The sequence below is a fragment of the Spermophilus citellus genome (genome assembly GCF_964194105.1).
Source record: "Spermophilus citellus genome assembly, chromosome: 2".
Lineage (NCBI taxonomy): Eukaryota > Metazoa > Chordata > Mammalia > Rodentia > Sciuridae > Spermophilus > Spermophilus citellus.
In genome coordinates, this window is record NC_138183.1 from 162,288,847 (window position 1) to 162,315,509 (window position 26,663).

At 37.4% G+C, this 26,663-nt stretch overlaps 1 protein-coding gene across 1 annotated transcript; it reads right to left on the bottom strand.

Moving 5' to 3' along the window:
• Positions 1–26,663, bottom strand: RAB39A (RAB39A, member RAS oncogene family). Its single transcript, XM_081280586.1, has 2 exons — positions 26,260–26,663; positions 1–1,120 (listed from the first exon to the last, which is right to left on the bottom strand). The coding sequence occupies exons 1-2, from the start codon at positions 26,484–26,486 to the stop codon at positions 694–696; spliced, it is 654 nt and encodes a 217-aa protein (XP_081136712.1). The 5' UTR covers positions 26,487–26,663; the 3' UTR covers positions 1–693.

A 26,663-nucleotide genomic window follows, 5' to 3' on the forward strand; every position in this document is an offset into this window, starting at 1 on the left:
CAAGCAAAAAATGAGTATAAAACTTATTTTCCCACTTTCAGGCAAAAATAAGAGGATAAATACCTCTGAGAATCGTAAAAAATCTGGGATCTTAAACAAGGAACAGCTACTTTTGTCCTAGTCGATATTTTTGAGGGCTGGGTTGTAGCTCAGTGGTAGAGTGCTTGTCTACCTTGGGTGAGGCCCTGGGTTCAATCCTCAGCACCACATTAAAAAAAAAAATTAAAAAAGTTAAATTCTTAAAAAATACTTCTGAGACTGTTTACTTTGCAATTGAACAGCATACTTTTAAATGCACTTTAATATTCAATATTAATTAACTCAAGGTAATATAACTCCTAATAAAATCTTCAATCAGACAAAAAAATCCATTTTGGACTGTCAAGAAAAGTGCATAACACTGACATATCTGGACACTAAGGTCAGCTATATGCTAACAAGGTAAGAAGTAAGAATGGAGGAAATTATGTAGATACTCCAGTTTCAAAAAGTTGTCTGCCTCGCCTGATAATTTAGCAAAATACCCAATCTTGCAGTGTAACAAGCATAGTGCTCTGAATCAAATAGCTTACAAAATAGTGTTAGTATAGGCCTAACTTTTTAAAATGCTATCATTGCATCCTTCTGCCATTAGTGTTGATATTTATCCTGAAGTGACACCCAATCTGTTCTTGTTCTTTGGCATGTTTGAAGTCAGCAAAAGCACTCCTTCCTGGGCTTTACTGCTTCCTCGGAAGAATGCACAGTATTTGGAACAAAACCACTTTTAACTCCTTCCCAGCCATCCTGAATACAGATTTCTCCCTTTTTAATAAGTTCATATATGTCCCTTGTCAAGATTGTGAAGGATTCCTCTACATTTGTAGCATCTTTTGCTGAGGTTTCTATATACTTCATTCCACAGTCTGCTGACAGTTTTTCAGCTTCTTCCCTTGTCACTTGACGTTGTGAAGCTAAATCACACTTATGTCCCACCAGTAGAAATACAATCTGAAATGGCTGTACGTGCATTTTTGCTTCTTCTAGCCAATCTTTTACATGTTCAAAAGATCGTCGGTTAGTAATGTCAAATACTAAAAATCCACCAACTGAGTTGCGGTAATAGGATCGAGTTATTGATCTGAAAAATAAAGAGAAAAGGGGTTGTATAAGACAATGTATATCTTCCTCTCCTTCAAACAATGTAATACCATAAATAAAATTTGAAGATATTTTAATGTGATTTAACTAGAATTTACAAATCAAATATAAAATGTCTCAAATGAACAAAAGTATTCTATAAGACTATCATGCAAACCTGTTTCATACACTGACAGAACATTAATATTTTTTTATTGATTGTTCAAAACATTACAGAGCTCATGATATATCATTTTTCATACATTAGACTCAATTGGGTTTTGAACTCCCATTTTTACCCCAAATACAGATTGCAGAATCACAACTGTTACATACTCACATTATTACATAATGGCATATTAGTGACTGTTGTATTCTGCTACCTTTCCTATCCCCTACTATCCCCCCTCCCCTCCCCTCCCCTCCCATCTTCCCTCTCTATCTCCTCTGCTGTTGTTCAATTCTCTCCCCTTTTTCCCCCTCCCCCTTGCTCCTCATAACCTCTTATAATTTTGTGTATCATTGAAGGTCTCCTACCATTTCCATATGCTTTCCCTTCTCTCTCCCTTTCTCTCCCCCCATTCGTCTTTGTTTACTGTTAGTCTTTTCCTCATGCTCTTCCTTCCTGTTCTGTTCTTATTTGCTCTCTTTATATCAAAGAAGCATTAATATTTTTAGATGGATATGGTATATCATCTCACATGATCTATGATTATGTTTTTAAATACTGATAGCATAATTATTGCATCATTATAGGTAAAAACAGTCATATAAAAAGACTAGAGAGGGTAGGGGTTGTGGCTCAGTGCTTGCCTAGCTTGCATGAGACACTGGGTTCGATCCCAGGAACCACATAAAAATTAACAAATAAAATAAAGATATATATAAGACTAAAGAAGGACAGAGGTTGCACAGCAAGGTGAATCCTAAGAATCTCAGCCTGTCATGTAATTCAACAACTCCCCCCCACCAAAAGTTTAGAAAAAAGAAAAAAGAGCAGTATTATGGACTGAATGTTGTGTTCCCTTCCCCAAATTTTTATGTTGAAATCCCAATCCTGATTGTGTTGATGTTAGGAGGTAGGCCTTTGGGATATAATTTAGGTTATGAGGAAGGGCCCTTATGAATGGGATCAATGCTCTTATAAAAGAGACCTCAAAACACTCTAGTCTTCTTTCTACCATGTGAGGCTACCACAAAAAGATGGCTGTCTACAAGCCAGAAAACAGTCATCACCAGAACCAGACCATGCTGGTACTCTGATCTTGGGCTTCTAGCCACCAATACTGAGAAATACAATTCTGTTGGTCAAGCCTCCCATTCTATGGACACTCGTACTAAGACAGAAAACGTATTCCAATATTAGCTACAAGTATATGCCTCTGCTATACCTACTCAAGAAACAGGAAGTTATTTGGACCTGGCATATGAATCTGAGATGTGCTGGTGATTCTCAGTTTGCCCCTCCAAGGATTCGTCTCTACTCTTTTCTTAGCTTTAGGAATCTGGGCTTTGGAGAAAGCTCTCCAAATGGAGGTCAGCCAATGGGGGATACTAGATGGGGACTGGAGGAAAGGGAAATAAGGATATCTATTCCTTCCTTTGTCTCTGTTGGGCATGGCACAGCAGTGGTTGTATTCCTCTGCTTCTGGTCAAGGTTCCTTTTGGGTAGTCCCTTTCCCATGGCTACAGCTGTCACCAAGTTTTGATAGTACCATTCTATCAAATATTTCTTCCAGCCAGGTAGTTAATGGCCTCACACTGTTGCTATTCCCTAGATGCTTCAACATCCTTTGTTACTGCCCTTGACTTTGACATCTCTGGAAATAGTCACTTTATTCAGCTCTTTTCAGTTAACCTACTATTGTGCCACCTGTTTCCTGGCTGAATTATGAGGTAACGTGGCAAGACAACACTGTTTTTTTTTTTTGTTTGTTAATGTTTGTTTCTTGCCCTTACCTATGTTATCTTCTCTATCTATCATGCCTTGTAGCCCTTTTCTGTCTAGCAAACTCCTATTTCTCCTTCAATAGTCAGCTCAGGAATTATATCACCTGGAAGGCCTTCCCTGCCACTGACTCTTAGGCTCTGTCTTAGGCACTCCTTCTCTTATTTCCACTGAACTGTTGTGGCCTCACTGCCCTCATGATTATATCAAATTTCACAATGTGCTGACTGGATTTGCTGGTGTGTCTCCTACTCAATTCCAAGTTCTTTGAAGATCAAAATATAATTTTTAAAAATGTGTGTACCTAATAATCATGTCGCCTGGCAAATACAGATGTTATTAAATGTTTGTTATACTGGATTAGTGAATCATCTTGGAGAGGGAAAGAGCTAAGTGTTCTGAGTCAGGGATCCTGTGTGTGTGATCCTGTGTATGTTTCCAAGTTGCCAATGCTTCTCATAAACCCACCTGACTACTTGCCTGAGGCACAAAGATTTTTGTGAAGTGCCAGAGGATTGTCTGGTGCTCTCCTATTCTCCATCTTTCATACATCTTCATTATCCTTATTGCTAAAGCTACAGCTCAGTTCAATGACCCAATACCACAAATACTTTTGTTGTCAGAATGTGAAGAAAGTATTTTATCTCGCTTTTCTACTTCTCCTGCCTCCCAGTTTTTCCTCATAATTCCTAATAGGTTCTTGAATGACTATTTCTAAAACACTATTCTTGAGGATTACATTACTGCACAGTAATTGCCAATAAGAAAAATCTCCCACAATCTTTAGCAGGCTATAAATAATGCCGTTCATTTAAGTTGTTGCTGTTTTTTTATTTTCACAGGATAGTTAATTTGTTATTGTTTTGCCACTTCATCTTTATATGTTTGAATTCAGGCAGATGTGCAGTGTCATAAGAGAAACTTAATTAAGGCCGTCTTGTTAGACTGAAAGCTTTAATTTATTCAGGCACCAAGTTTGCATTATTTTACCCTCTCCCAAATTTAATTTGCCATTACTATAATTTTTTACAATTTGCCTTTTGTGGTTGAAAAGTCAATATTAAAATGCTTATGTAGTACACTGGGGCATGTCTTACACATGTAGGAAATACCATGTTTTCTAGTCCCTGGTATTTAATTTTGGAAATCAAATTTGGAATACAGTTGGAAAATCATCTTATAGCAAAGTATCTGTAATACACTCTACAAAACTATCCTTATTAATAGTTGGAATAAAGGTCTCAATATGACATCTGACATTTTCTATGTAATAACATCTCCAAGTTCTGTGTGTGAGTCTAGATATTATGTTTAGAACTCTGACCTGTGAGAGTTGGAGATGTAGCTCAGGGGCAAGTGCTTACCTAATCCAAATTCAATCTTCAATCCCCAGTACTGCAAAAAAAAAAAAAAAAAAAAAAAAAAAAAAGAAAGAAAGAAAGAAAGAAAGAGAAAAAGAAAAGAAAGTAGAATTCTGGCCTCATTAGGCTTGGCTTCAGATTTATATATAGTTGTCCATGGGATACGGTTTTTCCTGAAACAATAGGGCATCCCTGCTGTCAGTTAGGGAAAGGGCAGGCCTTCATATAGAAAACTTGAACTTGAAAGGGAGGTCTTGCAGGTAATGAGGAAATGAGGAAATTTTTTCTCTGGACCTTCCTCCTTTAGGTCTTTAGAAGTTTTTGAAGGTATTATGAAGAGGTAGGGAACAGAACTCAAAAGAACTACATATGTGGTTCTCCCACTAAGGAACTTAAGAATTCATGATAAATAACAATTCTTTAAAAGCAACAATACTTTTTTTTGCATATTACTTTATATTTATTTCCTTCTGGGCTTTGAAAGCCTCACTGAATGAATGGATGACTTAAAGGAAAAATACAGAGGAAAGGCAAGAAGAACAGAAGGAAGAAAGGGAGAGAGTAATGCATAAATGGATTGTAAACTGGTCTCATTGTATAAAGGTGGAATTAAGAGCTGTGAGACCATCCTCTGGCAAGAATGATAAAGGGGTTATAATGATGTGATACGATAGGAAAGGTGAGTTATAGAGGGCAGGGAGCAGGGCTACAAGCTCTTAGTAGCTCCTTGTCCGTCCCAAGATTTTTTTTTCTGGTTCTGGGAACTGAACCCAGGGCTTCACATGCTAAGCATACACTCTGCTATAGAGCCACACTGCTATCCCCTGGTTTTGATTATAAAGGAAATCTGCTTGTTCTTTTATACTCTGAAGGCTGTACTATCAGCATATATTATTTCATTTCCCGAGGAACAGTTTCCTCAGAATGTTTTATCCAACTCCTGAAACTTGCTTTCTCTGCAGCACATTCCTGTTGCTTATTCTGTAGGATCAGGAGGTGCTGGCTAATGTTTCCTCAATACCACATCCAGATAGTTATTCCCTCCCAACCCTTATTGTAAAAAAAATCCTCCTCTCCTGAGAGGCTTGCGCCATCTGGCTTGTCATCTGCCAACTGCTTGGTTATTCTCCATGTATTCAAGATTTTAGCAGTTTACTTTGTTTTTCTTTCTCAATTCCTGTCCTTTTGCCTACTGATTTCAACATCAATTTGTATGGGTTTTCCAATGTCATCTTCTAGTCTCTTGAATTCCACTCATAAACTTTCTCCTACATTCTTCCTTTCTTCTTTTATCATCAGCAGAAGCATTCACCATCTCTAAGTCTGCAAATTCACAAAGTCCATTTTTTAATCAAACTCTCACTGCCTGCCTGCATATTTTTACCACAATAATTCTCTAATTTCTTTAAGATTTGTAATCCACTGACCAACTCTATCACTTTATGTCATTAATATCCACCTATCTGTACCTTTTTCCATATATTAGATTCTGTCATCATCATCACTGTATGGAAACAGCTAAAATCCCAAGCCCTTCTCCCTCTAACATATTCATCTGGGAAAACTCTATTTCTTGATCAGTCCATCATGCAACTGAAAGTTTCTGGGGAATATCACTCAATCAGGCAGACTGGTGTCAGTATGAATTAATTATAGATAATCCCAAGTGGGTATTTGTCAGGAGCTGCCCTGGATGCAGATGCCTTTAAGTCCTGATGGACGGGGTTCTGAACAATTATTGCGTTCAGTCTGGTGCGATAGTGCCAGGTCTCAGTAACTTGGGTGTTACCCCAGCTTAGATAACAAGGCGTGGCTCCAGGAGTAGGTGTCACCTGCTGGGGTTGAATTACACTCACCTGTTCCTTTGTAATCCTACACCTTTGCCCTTTTTGGGATAGAATATTCCATGGAACCTCCTCTTGTGTGTCTCCTATATAAGAATAAAGAATTACAGTGGCTCTCTCTATTTTCATGACCCTTAAGGTTGGAGAGCTGTCTCGGATTTTGAAAAGGTACTTCTGTGTGTTTGAGTGCTTTCGTTGTTGTTTTCTTAAGTTATTGGAATAGTCAGATTTTATGAACCCAGCACAAAATTAGGTTGCCAGCTAGGATAGATGGCAATAGGTTCAATACTGCTGAGGAATACTTCTAGAATTAAGAGAAATTCTTCTCCCTTTTTTCTCACATTTAGATTTCTACCCCAGGAAGAAATGGAATTTCCATTAAACTGTTCTTTACACAAAAGAGAACCGGAGGAACACTTTAGCCCTTTTATGAATTCCTCTATAGAAGGACAAATGGCTGCTCTGCTTGGTTAGAGTCTAATTCTCAGGTCAGTGGACAGGGTCAATGTGTGTTCAAAAACTTTCAGCTGCATCATGGACTCTGGCAAAGCATCTTTTCTCCTTCCTTTCCATTTTCTGCATCCATGCTACTGGCTTCTTGTGTGACAGGCATGCAGGTGCCATGTTTAGTTTGCTCACTGGTGAATACCCAGTGGTTTACAAGTGCCTGATACATGAAGGGTACTCAATCTATCTTAGTGAGTTAATGAATAGTTGATTTCAGAGTCATATACATAGCTGTTGGGGAAATAGGAGAAATGACAGAGTAAGGAAATTTGAGGGAAAAGGATAACAGCAGTACAAAAAAGAAAGTTGTTCAATAGTAGATCCATTAGTAGTGTAGTCTTATATTCTCACACCAAGGTCACTGAATTGCTATGAGAATATCATGTAAGAGGTAAATCAAATATTCAGAAACACACACCCCATGAAAATATACTAGCCAGAAATTTCTGCTGTTTCTTGAGTGAAGGGGTTCTTTAATCAGGAGCAGATTGAAGAAAACAAAAAGATAAGTTTAATATATTATGTTCCCTACAAGAAGAAAGGTACACAATACCTGGTGAACCTTTTTGAATTTTGAAGGTAATTTGTATAGTAAAATGTGCTTCTCTGACCCATTAAGTGGGCAACCCAAAAGGCTACCCACTTTAAGAAGACTGAAAATGTGAAGTTCCTTTTGTTGGTCTAAACTATACTGAAAGCAATTTGCCATTTGGGTCATGGGCCATCAGATCTAATGGTAGCTGTATATAGTGCCTACAGCAGACTGGGATGTTCGATTAAGCCCATGGAAACCTCTACTGGACAATTGTAGGAGTGGCATTTTGGAATAAAGTTATGCTTTTTGTCAAAGGCTATTATGCTTTTGAAAAATAGCTCTTGGTTTATAACCTGGCTTTGATAAAGATAAATGCCTGGCTATAGAACACCTAAAGACCTTGCAATCTGAGTGCTCATCAGGAGCTGAGTGTTCTGTGATTCACCAGACTGGAGCTTCATCACCAAGCAGAAGTCATATATGCAGGCAGGAGTATAAGGTGGGACCTGAACAAACCTGGAGCAACAAGACTTATACATCACCCTCTGAACCCACAGCCATATCTATATTTCCCTATATTTAAAGAAGAAATATGTAAATCAGTCCCACAAAATGGCTCTAAAAATATATATTAGCATCAGCCAGCTCCCCTCTATGGTGAACTTGAAGATTAATGGAAAAGAGAAACTCTCCACTTGTGGGGCTTCTAGTGGTGCAACTCATTGCCTACTTTTTCCAGGAGGGATGGAGGCATACAGGTAAAGATCCACACCAAACCATGAGCAGAGGCTAATAGTATTGATAGGTTTAAAAACAAAACCCCCAAACCAAACTAAACCAAAACAACAACAACAAAGCATAATTGGAGGACTGGTAATTGGAGATTTGGGGAAGATGCATGAGTCTAGAGTATATCAATACTTGTATCTTATGTGAATGCTTACCAAAAGCTGCCTCACGGAGTTCTTATCATTAGTAGAACAGAATGGACCTATAGTTATTGAACTCAAAGTAATCATGGTACAGAGAGGGAGGCTGTGCCTGAGCTCAGTAGAGACTTTCTCTTACCTAGGCTGGCCTAGACTATCATTGCTTACTACCCAGTTTTCCGGTAGCTACTGACAACTTGGATGTGGTGCCTTACTCATGGAGTGGATGCTGACATGTCCTCATTGTAAGGTATTTAATCTGGAATCAGGCTGTGCTAGTAATACTATCCATGAATTTAGGAATGCATTATATACGGTTATGATGTTCTACACGTTGCTAACAACTAAAGAATTCATTTAATAGTGGCAGAGACAGGAAAAGGGCTGATGCCAAGGGACTCATTGATCTTATCATGTCACTAACACCTAGAGACATACGTACGGCCCTATAAAACTGGGCTAATAGGACCGATTTATGTCCATGTCCAAGTTATGACACCTTGTAAGATTTTGGCCCAATCCTTCAGGATATTCACATTCTAAAGTAGATCAAAACAGTAAGTGGAGTTTTCCCTCATAAACAGAAACTGTAGTATGGGAAGCAAAGGGTGAAAATAGGGTGATGGTGCCTCTCACAATTGCACTTAATGAGTCACTAAAATTTTTTTGTTGCATCTAATCCCTGTGACTCTGAACTTTGCTGATATAACAGTTTTAGTATTCAAGGGTGTTTTAGTCAGCTTTTTTTGTTGCTCTGACCAAAAGACCCAACAAGAACAATTTAGAGGAGAAAAAGTTTATTGTGTCTCATGGTTTCAGAGGTCCACTCTATGGTTGGTTAACTCTGTAGCTATGGGCCCGAGGTGAAGCAGAACATCAAGGCAAAAGGGTGTGGCAGAGGAAAGTAGCTCAGGACGTGGGAACCAGGAAGCAGAGAGAGAGAGCTCTGCTCACTAGAGACAAAATATAAAACCCCAAAGTCATGCCCCAGTGACCTACTTCCTCTAGCCACTCCAGATGTCCAGTTAGCATCAGTTAATCCATATTAATGGATTAATTGACTAATTAGGTTATAACTTTCAAAATCCAACCATTCTACCCCTGAACATTCCAGAATGGAGTCACACCTGAGCTTTTTGGGTGGGACACTGCATATCTAAACCATAAGAAAGGAGAAATGCATTCATTGGAGGACCCTGTTGAATTAGCAACTGAGGCTACCAACTGGCCATGTGGGGCATCTTTTTTTTAAAAAAATATATATATATTTTTTAGACATTGATGGGCCTTTATTTTATTCATTTATTTATATGCAGTGCTGACAATCAAACCCAGTACCTCACACATGCTAGGCAAGCACTCTACCATGAGCCACAATCCCAGCCCCCATGTGGGGCTTCTTATGGTAGTGAGTAGGCAGAAAAGGAGCAATTGCATCATGAGGACCACACAGACTTCCTGTGGTTCTGATGCTCAGAATTCATGGGATCTTTTGGTTCATTTTAAGCCTGATCCTCTAGCTTTCTTACAAGTTTCTGTGACTCAGACATGTTTCTTGTTTCTTATACTTTTGATTATAGTCCTCAAGTTGGTTTTGTTGCTATCTACCAAAGATCTAACTGATAAAGTCAGCATAGATTTTTTTTTTCGTTTTTAGATGGACACAATATCTTTATTTTCTTTATTTATTTTTATTTGGTGCTGAGGATGGAACCCAGTTGCCTCACATGTACGAGGCAAGCACTCTACCACTCAGCCACAGCAACGCCTCCATAGTTAATTCTTTTTTTTTTTTTTTAACTGTGACTACAGGTAATGGTAATGTACTATATATTTCAAAAATCAAAAGAAAGGGTTTTAAATGTTTTCACCATAAAGAAATACAAATGTGGAGCTGGCTATGTAGATCAGGGGTAGAGTGCTTGCATAGTCATGCACAAGACTCTGGGTTTGATCCCCAGCACCACATGAAAGAAAGAAATGTGGGTGATGACATCCTCCTGGGCCTTGGCAGGGCTAGGAATGCACAGCACACAAAGAACCCTGGATAAATAAAATTAAAAAAAGAAAAAAAGAAATACAAATGTTTGAGGACATAGATATGTTTAATCTAATTTAAACATGTACAATGTACACACATATCAAAATATCACATGGTACCCGATAAATATGTACAATTTTTTTGTTTATGAATCAGCTTGAAGTTAATTTAAAAATTGTGAAAAACACAGTGAGATCTATCCACTTAACAAATTTTAAGTGTACAGTATCGTAGTGTTAACTATAAGCACTGTGTTATACAGCAGATCACTATCAGTTCCTCATTTTGCATGACTAACACTTTATATCCACGGAACAGAACTCTTCCTCTTCCCCTCCCCTGTCCTTTGACAATCATCATTCTACTCTGCTTTTTTAAAGGTAAATAAGTATTTACCTCGTATAAGTGGAATCATGTGGTATTTGTCCTTCTTTAAGTGGCTTATTTCACTAAATATAATGTCCTGAAGTTTCATCCATGTTTAGTGTATGACAGTGTTGCCTTCTTTTTATGGCTGAATAATATTCCATTGTGTGTATGTAGCATATTTTCTTTATTCATCCACAAAGTTCATTTTCTTTCTTTCTTTCTTTTTTTTTTTTTTTGTGTGTGTGTGTGGTGCTAGGGATTGAACCCAGGGCATTGTGCATGCGAAGGAAACACTCTACCAACTGAGCTATATTCCCAGCCCCCACAAAGTTCATTTTAACATATGTATTGCTTCGGAATAACAGAGAAGAAAAATGGTCGTCTTGTTCATGTAAAAAGTTTTAGTTGTTTAAGTTCCCTCTCTTTTAATTTTTTCCCCTGAAATAAGATATAGACAAGTGATTATGAGACAGCACCAGAGTTTGCTTACATTTTGTTAACAGTGGTCCACTTTATGCTTTGAATATAAACCTTGCTGCTCTGCCACTGCAACTTATTTTTATTTTTTAATATTTATTTTTTAATTACAGGTGAACACAATATCTTTATTTTTTATTTTATGTGGTGCTGAGGATCGAAATCAGTGACTCATGCATGCTAGGCAAGCACTCTACCTCCAAGCCACAATCCCAGCCTTGCAACTTATTTTTTATGTTTTTTCTCTTCCTCTCTCCCTGCTCCTCCCTAATCTCCCCCCTTCCCTAATGTCAAGGGAATAAGGATTACTTTTCTTCCCCATTTTAGGCAGATTTATCTGTCCCTAAGTAGACACCTACCATAGGAATGAAGTAATCCAGAAGTTGAGGATGGCACCAGAAGATCTCAGAAATGACTAGCTCCCAAATGAACAAGTGAATTACATCTCCAGACAGAGAACAAGTGTAATGTAATAAGTCACCTCTTAAAAACTTCCTGGGGCTGGGGTTGTGGCCCAGTGGTAGAACGCTCGCCTAGTATCTGCAAGGCACTGGGTTCGATCCTCAGCACCATGTAAAAATAAATGAAGATATTATGTCCAACTACAACTAAAAAACAAAAAACAAAAAAAACCCCCACAACTTCCTGTTCCTGTTGATGGGCAGAATCACAGTCTTTGGGACAGGAGTCCCCAGTGTTTCTCCTTTGCTAACAAAGTAATAAACCTTTTCTTTTCTTTTTCTCAAAACTGTGTCCTCATTATTGGACTGGCATCAGGGACAAGGACCAAGCTTTCAGCAACACATTTACAAAGAATTACTTAATATATGATTAATTCGATCAAGTGTGAATGACAAATACCTGAGCAAATTTGTAATCTTTTCTTTTATTGGGGATTGAACCTAGGGCACTTTATCACTGAGCCACATTCCCAACCCTTTTTATTTTTTATTTTGAGACAGGGTCTCACTAAGTTGATTAGGCACTAAGTTGCTGAAGCTGGCCTTGACCTTCTGACCCTCCTGCCTCAGTCTTCCAAGTCACTAGGATTATATGTGTGCACCAGCACACTCAGCAGGGAATTTATAATCTTTTTGACACAAATGATATGATTATTAAGATTCTAAAAAATGTAAATGATATCTCAGACAAGTTATCTATTTTCCTGGTAGGCCCAGAAAACAAGATGCTATTGTCACATGAAAGACAAATTCTATAGGCATCTGAATGCTCAAGATTATATTTAATTTTTTTCCCTGAAATAATCTATAGACAAGTGATTTAGACATAATCTTATAAGTTACTTATAAGTAAAATTTTAAATGTAAGTGGCAAGGTTTTATATATATTATGTACTATCTATATCTCTCTATATCTCTCTATATATCTTGTATGTTATTATGAACTTTGCTATGGACATAGAACTCTTTAAAAGAGCCACAAAATATTGAGCACTTGCTGACTTAGATAAAAAATGAACCAGATGTTTCATCCTGGAAATGCCCTTCTTGTGGTTTGGCCAACTTTAAAATAGGCATTTAGAGAATGCCAAAGGCTGTTGGCAGCTAGTAGCCTATGAACACATTAGCCTCGTGAGTGCCTCTTATTCACCATGACATTATATTCCTTCTGTCCTTCTGGGAATAGTCACTGTGTTGATGTTTTATTTACCTGCTTCTCTTGCCTTGTAAAGCTGGCCCTCAGAACTGATTTCCAAAGACTAAAATACAAGTCTCCCATACCTTTTATTACTACTGATTACTATTGACTAATCCCTGCCCCTGCCTAAGATCCTAAAACCTGGCACTTTACATTTAGGGTAATTCTTTTTTTTTTTTTTTTGATACTGGGATTGAACCCAGGGGCACTTAACCACTGGGCCACATCCTTAGATTTTTTTTGTATTTTATTTAGAGACAGGGTCTCACTGAGTTGCTAAGTGCCGCGCTGTTGCTGAGGCTGGCTTTGAACTCAAAATCCTCCTGCCTTATCCTCTGGAGTCACTGAGATTACAAATGGGCGCTATCATCCAAACAAACATCAGAACTCTTTTTGTTGGTATAATTCCAGGATCTTTCTATCAAAAACTTGGTCTATGATTATAGAAGTTCTATATAATACTGACAAGACCTAATGGACCATATGGATACATGAACCAATTGTTCTGTGGCCACCTTTTATTTTCCTTTCATGACAGATCATCATTCAATCCATCTCTAAAATGATCCAGCTTTTATTTCCAAGTCAATTGAATAGATGTGGTTCTTTGTCTTCTAGTTTCTTTCTTTTATTAGGTTTGTGTTTTCAAAGTTACCTGTGTACTTATCACTGCCTGTTTCCCATTCCTTGAACTTAACAATATTGTTATACCATAATTTTGGTAAGATCATTTCTTAACATTTATGTTATACTATCCATATAAATTTGGTAAATTCTTTATTGTTTAATGGTGCTTCTTACCAACGCAGCAGTCTCTATTTGCCTTTTATACTTTATTATTCTTTGTTATGATTAACATATTCTGACATCCTATAATTTTTCCAGCTTATTTGTTTATAACCTGACTCCTCCCATTTGAAGACAACTCAGAATAAAAAACTTTTTTTTTTGGTGAGGGATACTCTTTCCCTAGTGCTTAAAACTGAACTGTATATGCAAGTGTACTACCAATATTTGTGAATAAATAAACAAACAATTGAATTAGTAAATTCATACCCTATTAGGTTGAGGAAATTGGAGAATAAAGAGTGAAATACAAAAAAGTCTCACCTCCTTTTGATACTGAAAGTAAGGTCAAAGGGGGTCATAGATTGAATAATTGCACACACCATAAACTTATAGTTGAAATTGTCCACATTTTCTAAAGAACTATCAAATTGTCCTTTTTAGTGGATTTTGGAAGATAGAACAAGTTATGTGTAAAAACTGAAAGTTTATCTGGAAATTAATGAGAAAGGTTTCTAGCTTCACTGTCTTCTAGGTGAAAAAAATGAGTATTTTCTATTTGGAAAGGCACTTATCCCAATGCTTTCTGATTTTCTGTTTCCATAACAATAATGAGATGTCTAGCTTCTCAAGGTTACTTTATTTTCTATATAACATAGAGAGGATTATATGATCTAACATAAGGGGTATGGTTTCTTGGGTTATAATTCTCCTACCATTTCTGTGACTGCTGTCTGCTTCTATATGGATTTCTCCATACTGCTTTGTTTCATGACTTCCTATATCTCTCTATATCCTAGAATTTACAATTGATGTTTATTCTTTTCTCACTTCATTCCATCTCTAAAATTATCCAGCTTTTATTTCCAAGTCAATTGAATAGATGAGGTTCTTTGCCTTCTAGTTTCTCTCTTTTATTAGGTTTGTGTTTTTATCAAAGTTACCTGTGCATGTTTCCCACTCCTTGAACTTAACAATATTGTTATACCATAATTTTGGTAAGATCATTTCTTAATATTTATGTTATACTACCCATATATATTTGGTAAATTCTTTATTGTTTTGATTTCTCCCCTCTGTTTTTTTCTGATCTCTTTTTATGGAATGCCTAATACTTGTACACTGAACTTTTTGGACTGACTCTCTTATTTAAAATAAACAATTTTTCCCCTCTGCCTTTGTCATTTGTCCTTTTTCTTTTTTTAGAGATTTTCTCAACTTTTTTTTAAAATTTTTAGTTGTAGATGATTGATGTACACAATATATTTATTTTTTTTAATGTGTTGCTGAGAATTGAACCCAGTGCCTCACATATGCTAGGCAAGTGCTCTACCACTGAGCTACAACCCCAGCCCCTCAACTTTTTAAAATATTTTTTCAGTTGTAGTTGAACATAACACCTTTATTTTATTTATTTATTTTTATGTGGTGCTGAAGATTGAACCCAGGGCCTCCCACATGCTAAGCAAATGCTCTACCACTGAGCCACAACCCCAGCTCCCCTCAACTTCTTTTTTTAATGGTAGTTTCAAAAGCTCTTTTGTTCTTAGAATATTCTTTTTTAGTATCCTGTTCCTTTTTAATGATTGCAATTTTTTTCCGTTTATTATCTCTCTGAGGAAATTAAAGACAATTTTTGTTTAGTTTTTAAATATTCCCATCTCCTTTATTAAGTTTTTGTTTCTCCAGTTGTTTCCTGTTGGTTTGTCTCAAGGTTTCACATTAAAGATTTTCTATTATTTCTTATAATTTTCCATTGAGACTAAAGGCCTCATTACAAAATGATTAGTCAGGATTATTTAGTTGGTGGAAACTCTAATATTGGTATCTTTAAGACTTTCCTTGTGGCTTGGTCAGATTAGTCAGAACTGACTTCACCAATGTCCTGTCTGAAGGGTGAAGGCTTGACTACTACTGGGAGCTATGTCCGGGAAGAGGGCAGAGGGCATCTACCATGCATATATTCACTTAAAGTTCTTACTTTTTTTTTAATATTTATTTTTTAGTTCTCGGCAGACACAACATCTTTGTTGGTATGTGGTGCTGAGGATCGAACCCGGGCCGCATGCATGCCAGGCGAGCGCGCTACAGTTTGAGCCACATCCCCAGCCCAAAGTTCTTACTTTTTAACAAGGGACCACAACCCCAATCATTTCTGGTGCTTTCATCCAAAGGCCTTATGTTTAATTCTTTTCAAGAATTAGTTTTCAGTTTTTCGACAACATGGGGGAAGAAGTCCCTTGGTGTGTAGAGGATGTAAGGGGATGTGAGGATCCACTCTTTCTTAAACAGACTGATAGTGATCCATCCTTTAGCACTCCCACTTCCAGAATTATCTGGTGCCATCATTTTGTGAGTCTTTGGAGGATTCAATGATATGCATCAAGTGGGTTGTGGATTTTTTTCAACCATTAGTTTAGAAATCATTAAAAAATTTTTTTTCCAGTGCTCAAGATTGAACTCAGTGCCTCATGCATATACATTCTACCACTGAACTACACAGCCCCATAATTCAGTTATCTTGAGTCTGACCATTCATTTATCATGCCCCAATAGTTTTCCTTCTTCCCAAATTTTGTTGCTATTATCTCTTTGTTCAGGAGGGTTTATGGTTTAAAAAAATTATTATTGTGATTTTAGCAATTTCAGGAAAAAAAAAACTAAAGTAGATATAGCTGTTCAGTCTGCTATCTTTACTAGAAGCCAGGTCTTTTTCTATTGTTATTGTTTCCTACTGTTTTCCATTTATTACAGACATATCCATCATGTCCCAGCATCAAGCACCACCTTCTTTGGGATACATCTTCTGAAACTGGCCTTCACTCTAAACACAGATGGCAATTCCTCCCTCTATTTTGCCACTGAAATTTATTTTAGTACTTACTATCCCTTACTGTAATTATTTGATTATTTTTCTTTATTAAAATCTGCAAGAGGGCTAGGGTTGCAGCTTGGTGTTAAAGTGCTTGCCTAGCATGTATGAAGTACTGGGTTCAATCTTCAGTACCACATAGAAATAAATTAAATAAAAGTATATTTTTTAAAAAAGTCTGTAAGAAGGGCTATCCTAACTATTCCCCAGAATCTTTTCTACTATTTTCCTTTAGTAACAAAACCCCAAAAGTTTTAGCTGGTACTCAGAAACCCATTTAGAAATTATGTTCCTTTGTGTTTCTTGCAGTAATTTGTGGTCATGGCACTACTTTGAGTCACAGGATCTGATAAGTAATGTGTGCAGTCTAACTAAGGTTCATCTACTTGAAGAAGAAGCCATTTGTAAAGACATCCTTTGCCTGTTCTTGCCTGCTAAGCAATGGCAATGTTGGAGATTCCTGGAAACTGATATTGAGGCAAAGCCACCATAATTACCCAGGAGTGCTCATTCTATAATATATGATTCTATTACAGGAGAGAGTAATTAGGCTCTATTTTATTATTTAAGTTGCCATATTTTGGTGGTTTCTGTAATAGCAGTACAGCCTGTTTTCTATCTACTACAGACACTACAAGGACTTTAAATGTGAAACAGTATTATTTTTATACCTCTAGTGACTGGTATGTAGTTAAGCTAAATAAATGTATATATTCCCACAATTAAATTACTATCTTGGTTAATTTTGCTTCTAAGAAAGCAAGCAAGCAAGCAAGCATTTAAGGATTGGAAAGCTATTTCACTATACTTATAAAACTTTAGAACACTATATCCAGTATTTGCTCTCCAACACCTCTCCTTGTCTAATGAGGCAAATACCTCATGTAAGTTTCTCCACTTCAGTGTCAGTGTTCATTATCAGTACTGCTACTAACATGTAAAGCTATTTTACCTTTTGTTTTTTGAATACAGCAATAAACTCAAGGTTTGGGTCTATGGGGATAAGGAGTTGGGTTGTATGCAAACAGAAATACTTTCAGGATAGAAATTGCACAGCACTCATTAAAACTCATTTCAACCATAACAAGAAGTCTAGTATAGTAGAAAGAGCACTGAACACAACATTAGGAGAACTGGGCTCTTGTGCAAACTACCAACAAGCTATGAGGCCTTGGGTAAGTCAAAGGTTCTCTGGATATTAACCATATTATTTTAAAAAATGATACTTTTATATCAGATCATCTCTATGTCCCTGTCAGATTCTGTGGCTATAGTTACTTTTCTACCAAAAAAAAAAAAAAAAAAAGTTAAGCACAGTGTAGCTGATCTCTGTAGTTTCTTTCATGTTTTTTCTTCCTTACTTTCTTGGACTTTGTTTTTAATTCTTCTCTAATTTTCTTCACCTTCAATAATTCTCTGCTATAGTATTAATTATACCTTCTCTTCTACTTTTGATTCTCTTTTCAGTGTGTAGCCATCTGTTCTCTAAAATTTTTCTTAAATTTCAGCTATTTACTTCATTAACTTTTAAAAATGTTTTTTTAATCAGTGTGTTATTGTTATACATAATAGCAGGGTTAGTTTTGACATAATGACATATGCACGCAATATAATTTTTTTTCATTTCAATTCCCAGTACGTCCACCTTCAAACCTCCCCTCCTTCCCCGGATCATCTTCCTCTACCCCACTGATCTCCCTTCTATTTTTATGGGATCTCCCCGCCACCCCTACTTTTTATTTCCTTATTTCTTTCTAGCTTCCACATAGCTTTATTAACTTATGTTTTCCTATTCCCAAAGCCTTTCTGTAGTAATTTTATATCTAAAATATCTAGTTATGAATGTTTAACTATTTGCTTCTTTATATTCCAGGTTTTCTAGTGGTTTTTATTTGAAGGCTTTGTGCTTAAAACAAATACTAATGATTTTTATGATCTGTGTAAAAGTTTGACAAGTGGCTAAAAGTCAGACAAGAACATAAATCTTTTAGTTTTGAATGAAGGACAAAAATCAAAGGACTCTCAAGAGCTTCTAAAATTCTCCCTAACATATAATAAATCAAGTATTTAAAAAGGAAGCCTTGATGATATCCCCTAGAAACACTAGTAAAAGTGACATAGAGAATCATGAGAGAAGAAAGGAACTGCCTACACTTTAAAGTATAAGTTCCAAAAGTGCATTCTGTAGAACATTATTATAGCAAAATCCTCTCTGTAAAAGCACTCTGGACTGGGAAACACTATATCTACCTCAGGGGGTCACAACGTATACTAGTATATTAAATGACCTCAGAAAGGCTCAGGGTGTAGCTCAGTGGTAGAGTGCTTGCCTACCATGATTGAGGCCCTGGGTTCAATGTCTAGCATCAGAGTGGTAGTAGTGGGGAGCTCTGAAGAGTACTGCAATGACCTGGCATTTCCAAAGATCAAGAAAGGCTTTTCTCAAATGACACCTATTAACATCACTTTGAAAAATGCAAGCCTAAAGAAAAATGATAGGCAATGCCTATAATTTGAGAATCTATAATTTTTCTTCATATGGCTTTCTCTTATAGCTAGGATGTTCTTAGTATCTACTAACTCCCTTTTATGGCATTCTCTCTTGATTTCTTTGCAGAGAAGAGGTTTCAGTTGGACCATTCACTGTTCTTTTGTATGTCTGTCACCAAGGCTATACTTCAGTTTTATCTATTTGAGGACATCCCACCCTAAGTCCTGTGAAAAGGAAATACTTTTGGAGAAGCTAAAGAATCAGAAGAAAAGCCGTTTTTCACATTCTGGGTAGAAAAAGATAATTTTAAAACATATTATGACCAATCATACAAAAAGTAGGAAAAAAATAGGAACAGTGCTCACAGTTTGTCAAGAAAAATCTTTGATGACCTTTTGTATGTACTTTGATAGAGAGCTTTCTCATTTGACTCCTGATGCACTCAGCTAAGAGAAGTCTCCATTTCCTTATCTCAATATTTTTGGCACTGAGGTATTTTTTTTTTTTAAAGAGAGAGTGAGAGAGAGAGACAGAGAGAGAATTTTTTTTAATATTTATTTTTTAGTTTTCGGCGGGCACAACATCTTTGTTGGTATGTGGTGCTGAGGATCAAACCTGGGCCGCACGCATGCCAGGCGAGTGCGCTACCGCTTGAGCCACATCCCCAGCCCAGCACTGAGGTATTTTTGATGGTGCCCTAACTATTGATCAGCATATGGTCTTAAAGACTTTCTGTCAATAGTGTGATCATTTGCCTTAGCAAGATGTCCCTAAATTAAAAATCAGTCATTACCATAAGAAGGAAAGTAGAAATAATCATTATATTTTAAGAATGTTTAAGAGAATACTGTTATGATTTTAAATCAAACTAAGATAATATGCCAGCTAGCTACCAACACTTAACTAGTAATATATATCTACAAAACTACTATCTGCACTTTGGTGGGGTTGGGTGGGGTTACCAGGGATTGAACCCAGGGGTACTCTACTGGAGCTACATCTCCAGCCATTTTTATTTTTTATTTTGAAATAAAGTCTCACTGTGTTGCTCAGGCTGGTCTCAGATTTGTAATCCTCTTGCCTTAGCCTCCTGAGAAGCTGGGATTATAGGCGTGTGCTACCATGTCCAGCTACTATCTGTATTTCAAAACTCTTTAATAGCTTAAACTAAAGAAATCCTTTTAAATTTAAAACATATTTTGTCTTCTACATCACATTTTTCTGGAGTTCCTATAGGCAAGTACAGAAATTAATCACATGTTTTGTAATAGGCCAGGAAGACTGTGTGAGATAGCAATTTTTAAAGTGAATGTTCTTGAATCATATATTGTCAGAATTGATTACAAGTTACTGACACTTAGATGTAGATTTATTAAAATCATAAAGTATAGGCTTTATAGGTAGTTTGTTTTAGGAAGAATTAAAGAATACATATATTTTTCTTTTCTTTCTTTCTTTTTTTTTTTGGAGTGGGGGGCGGTACTGGGGATTGAACTAGGGGCTCTCAACAACTGAGCCACATCCCCAGCCCTTTTTAAAAATTTTTATTTAGAGACAGGGTCTCACTGAGTTGCTTAGTGCATCAGCAAAAGTAAGGAACTGGCTTTGAACTCGAGATCCTCCTGCTTCAGCCTCCTGAGCCACTGGGATTACAGGCATGTGCCACAACCGTGCTTGGCACTAAAAATAATCTTGAGAGTATAAAAATGTTTGGCTACATGGATCATCTTTTCACATTCTGTTACACTTGTTAGAAATGATGTTGCCTTATTCTTACATACATTTTACTCCGAAACACCACAAAATAGTCATTTTGGGATGAGACTGCTTACTTTCCTCTTCTGTCAATTTTTCTTTCCAAAAAAGTGTACCATTACAGACACATTTGCATTATGTGACTCATAATGCCTACATAGTGTATTTATATTACAATATAATATTGTATTATATGTGAGTGCATCTCAATAATCTGACTGCAGGGGAACTGATTCACTGGCTAAACACCCAATTAGATTATCTCCTTCAATAATTTCAATAAGAGGCTCAGAGACAGAGAACTGGGAGTCAACAAAGTTCAAGAATAGAAACAGACTAGTGTGGAAATCCATTTGGAATTTTCATACTTCCAAACACACAGATGTTTGGGAACTAAAGAAAGAGTTAAGAAATATGGTAAAGAAAAAGATACACAGCAGAAGAGGAGTTGAAGGAAAGGAGTTGAAGAAGTATGTGGTCGGAGAGGGAGAAGCCCAGTAAATCGAGTGGTACTGGAAACCACCCCAGGTTTTGGGGGGGGTGCAAATAAAGGGCTGACTCTTATGTAACAGGTACTATCTATTACCACTTTGCCAAGTTAATTAGCTGTCTAACTAATGTTTGCATATCTTCCATTACTCCAAACTTTAAATATGTAATAATTCTGCCCTCCCACCCTCCCCAAGTGACTAAAGCAATTCATCATCAGAGGGAGCTTTCCCCAAATGACAGTCCTTGGAACACTGTCATCATAGATTTTCATATTTTGAAAATAGCCCCTCAAAAAAATTTGGGAAATGGAGTTTAATCAAAGTTAAGCAGGTTTCTTTGCTGCAATTCTTAGAGCTTAGATATGAATTTTAAAGGAAATGTTATATGGAATACAGAAATGTCCAAACTTATATGATCACAGAACTCATCTTTCAAAAAGAATCACAATGGATATGATCTGCAGAAAATACCCTGCAAGCACTGCAGGAGGAGGACATTATTCTCTGAACTTTATATTCAGTGGCTATAACTACAACACCCCAAGACCACAGACAATGTGGAAAAAAGGCCAAATCTGTCTTGAATCCTGGAGATTTCATATTCCTATCATCAACATTGCTACTTCCTTATTCCACTTTATGTATTAGTTCATTTTCTGTTACTATAATAAAATATCAGAGGTTTTATAAAGAAAGAGGTTTATTTAGTTTACTTTTGGAGGCAAAAAGTCCCAACAACATGGCTCTGGGAATGGTGAGGCTCTCCTTGACTACATCATGTCATAGGGGATGGTATCATGATGGAAACGTGTAAAAGGGAGAGATCACATGTCAAGATAGGAAGCCAGAGAGCAGAGAGGAACCAGACTAACTCTTTAATAATAGTTCACTCTTGTGGAACTAACTGGGGTCCCATAAGAATTACTTAATTCTTTTCAAAGGTGATACCCATAATAACCCCAAAATTACTTTATACTAGGGCCCACTTCTTAAAGGTCCCACTATTTCCTAATACTGCCATGTAGGGAACCAAGCTTCCATACATGAATCTTTGGGAAACAAACCACATCCAAATCATAAAACTTTATATTTTTATTACTTTAAATGTTTTTTATGGAAAAAGTTCAAAATTTATATTCTTATATTTAATGCTTTCCATATTTCCAGCCTACTACTATACTTACCCTTATTAGCACTGTATTAAACGTTATTCTTATTTTCTTTACTGTGACACTTCTCCTGTGATTAAAATTTTTAAAAAGTGATGCTAGGTGTAGTGATACATGCCTATAATCCTAGCAACTCCAAGGTTAAGACAAGAAAATTTTAAGAATAAGGTCAGCCTGGACAACTCAGTAAGACCTTGCCTCAAAATTTTAAAAAATATTTTTAAAAAGTGGTAGAGCACTCAGGGTTCAATTCCCAGTATTGGAGGTGAGAAAGAGAAGAAAAAGAAAAAAAAACTATTAAAAGTAGTGATTGATAGTGTTCCCAACAACAATGTCAAACATCTTCCCTACCTCCTGGGCACATGGTGGCCTAGTCTGTGTGGCCTTGTAACTAAAGTTCTCTTTAAGGAAGTGACGGCCTAAATGGTCTAATATTTTCAAAAGGAACATGACTTGGTTTAGATCTCTTTCCCTTTGCTCTGAGCCTACATGGTGTGCCTGCAATCCAATTTTTGTGCATGCAGATGATGAAAATGTCCTAGGGATGGCAGAAAACTAAAAGATAAGGTATCTGAATGATACCTAGAGCAGAATTACTACACAAACTTGAACCACTTAACTTGAGATTATGATGATTATATTATTATTACATAAGAGATGGGGCCTAGGTATTATATGAGAGAAAAATAAACTTCTATTTTTATTGAAGGCATGGTAATTCTGAGTTTCCCTAATACAGAAATTTAACATTTTCCTTCATTAAAGAAGTGTTAATAACAGAAAATTAATATCTAAGTTTATATTATAGTTTAGAATATGGTCACATATATACTTGTTTGAAAACTTTTTTCACTTTGAGTTTGTTCCTTTTTATGTCATATAGGTAGTTATCATTTACTAGAATACGTTAATCTAAAGACTGAAAACAAAAGCTAATCATGATCATAATTATCAGCTGTTCTATTGTTCTGAGCCATATTTTTTATTTGTTTATTTTTATTTATATATGACAGCAGAATGCATTACAATTCTTATTACATATATAGAGCATAATTTTTCATATCTTTGGTTGTATACATAGTATATTCACACCAATTTGTGTCTTCATACCTGTACTTTGGATAATAATGATCATCACATTCCACCATCATTAATTACTGCATGACCCTTCCCTTTCCCTCCAACCCCTCTGCCCTATCTAGAGTTCATCTATTCCTTCCATGCTCCCTCTCTCTCTCCCACTATGAATCAGCCTCCTTGAGATTGGCTAACTTCACTTAGCATTACCTTCTCTAACTCCATCCATTTACCTGTAAATGCCATGATTTTATTATCTTTTATTGCTGAGTAATATTCCATATTTTTATGTTAAGCTACTCCATAAGCTTCTAAAGTAGGATCCTTTTGTAAGTTTATGTCTAACCACCAATAAACCTCCAAATACAGTTTTTTTTACTATTTTTTTAAGTTGTACATGGACATACAATATCTTTATTTATTTTAATGTGGTACTGAGGATCGAATCCAGTGCCTCACACTTTCTACCACTGAGTTATAGCCTAGTCCCCCAAATACAGTGTTTACCACAAATTTCTCATGGTGTGATTATGAGAAATCACAGGAATGTATCTTCAAGTATCATTTTCTATGAAATAAAATGTGCAAGAATATCTATTATTCAAAGTAAGTATATTTTTTCTGGATAAAGATACAGATGACTTAATAGTAATCACTTTAAATGCAATTTTATAGTAAAACATTCTGCTACATGATAGAAAAACTAAGCATTTGGACATAGCTACTGAAATATGTATTTGTGAATATATCTTTGGTAAAGAGCCAAACAAAATAAAGTATGACTCATTGTCAGTAAACATTTCCTAAATGTCCTTGCATTACAATGAAAGAGTTACTGTGTGCTTTTAATAATGTATATAAAACGAATTACTATTTACATTCTTCTCAAAAGCATTAAAACCCAATCATCTATTTAGCAAAAAGGTCTTTAAAGTCAAACAATTTAATTATCCTTTTCTTTCTTGTCAAAAAGTTGAGGAGCCACTTACTTATAAGCAAACAATTAGACACAGTAAGATTTTATTACCTATGTTTCTTGTAGTTGTAACTCCTAGAAGTTACTTGAAGTTGAAGACACAAATGTCATGTTTTTATTGTACTGTTTAGAGGATAGAGAAAGAGTTACTTAATAAAAGTTTTTTTTCTACACCTGAAACATTTCAAAGTTCATCTCTGATTGAGATCACAAGTGAAAAATTTACAACCAACCTGAGAGTTAAAACTGGGAAGAAATCTTCGAGATCATAATGACACCTGCCTTTCGAAGATGAATGACAAGTTTGAAAAGCTATTTTAATTAAAGAAGACTTCTTGAAAAAAGAAACAATTTCTTCATGGAATCTCAAGTATTGTATAAATCAAATCAATAAGTTTTCACACCTGTCAGAAGATAGGCCTTACCAACTTTCCATTTCATACATAAAAAAACTAATGTATAAGCAAGCTAAGCAGTTCCCTTATTATCTCTATGAATCAGTGTCACAGCTGGGAATGAAAGCCAAAATTCTGAATATTGGACATTCTCAAGATGTAGGCTGATCTCATTCGGATGGATGCTGGCTGGGGGTGAGGGGAAGCCATGTTTGGGAAGTCCCCTCAAGGAACACTGTATTTCACGAACAGAGTATTTGCTGAGGAACACAAAATGCTTGCTTAAATGAGTTTCAAATGATAATGTGATCATTAAGAACCAAAACACTATAAGATATCTGCTTTCTTACTTTCCTTTAAAATAAAGTGTCCTTGAATCATAGGATTTGAAAATGTGCTTTAAATTTGGATCAATCTCAAATATCCAAGAAATGCACAGTTTCGTTTACTATTTAGTGACATGAGCTGCCTTTGTGAAATCCTTTAGACTCCCAGTGAACCTTTAGAATGAGACTATTTGGGTCCCTCTTTCTCTATTTAGAAATCTATTTTCTGTTCTATTATCACCCTGGAACATTAAGAAGCGATCATAAGTGAAATAAAGAAGCTCCTGGCAAATTTCTTTTCCTCCCGCCCCCGCCTCTCTGTAAGTAGATAGATAGATATATCCCCACACCCCAGCAACGAACCAATGGTGACAAACTTCTAAAGACAATTCGAACCTTTAAACACCCCCCCACCCCCACCTCACACACTCACACAACTTCAGCAGTGCCAATGTCCCTGATGTTGCATGTAGTTGTCCTATAAACCATTCCCACGGGTCATGGCCCAGTATTTTCTGATGACCACATTCGGTGGTGTGAGGTGTTCAAACCATTACCGCATCCATCTCCCTGTGAACCATGCCCAGTGAGCTCATGCAGTAGCCTGGGTTGGGACTCTGCTTGCTGTCAAGCTTAAGGATCAATCACGAATCAGGGAACACTACTTCACAGTTCTCCCCGGCCGCGTCGACAGGGCGCCTCTTGGTTAGGGCACCAAAAGGGGCACTTGGAGGAAGATGATCGGATCCGAGAGTGCTCAGACTGGAAGCTGGGCAGGGGAGAAAACAGTGGCGGAGCCCAAGGGGATCAAAATGCCATCAGGGGCAGAAAGAGTTGGGGAAGAAGGGAACGCGAGGGTGACCCTGGTTCAGGCGGGAAAGGAGAAATAGAAAGGGGGCGCAGGAAGTGGGCGCCAAAGAAAGAAGTGAGAAATTGCGGAGGAGGAAGTCGTCCCTGGAAGAGGAGGGGCAAAGGGGAAGCAAGAATGGAGTGTTTGCACTTTCAGGAGGGAAGGGCCAAAGCCTCTCCGGACCAGGGCTGGTGGGGCCGGCGCTTGGGGAGGGGCCGTGCGGGCAGGCGGGGCGGCTGCCCGCCCTCTGGGTCCCCGTGGTCTCGGCGCAGGCGGCCCTACCTGAACCGCTCCTGTCCCGCCGTGTCCCAGAGCTGCAGCTTTATCCTTTTGCCCGGCTCGATCTCCAGCAGGCGGGAGAAGAAGTCCACGCCGACCGTGGGGTCGCAGGCAGGGGAGCGCAGCCCGGGGAAGCGGCCCTGGGTGAAGCGGTGCAAGAGGCACGACTTGCCCACGGTGGAGTCCCCGATCACGATGAGGCGGAACTGGTAAATCCAGATGGCCTCCATGGCTCACGTGCCCCACCGGCTCCGGGCCGCCCCACCCGCGCACGGCGGGGCAAGTTCGGCGGCGGGAACTGTCCCTTCAGCACCTCCCGGGCGCCAGCCTGCCGGCTTCCAGCATATTCCTGCGGCTGTGGCCGCCGCCTGGTCCCCGCCCTCTTGGGAGGGAGAGGCGGGGCCCGG

Coding starts and splice junctions, on each gene's coding strand:
- RAB39A (XM_081280586.1), bottom strand. CDS start 26,486: ATGGAGGCCATCTGGATTTACCAGTTCCGCCTCATCGTGATCGGGGAC. Junction 1,121..26,259: donor GCGGGACAGGAGCGGTTCAG/GTAGGGCCGCCT, acceptor TTTATTTTTCAG/ATCAATAACTCGATCCTATT.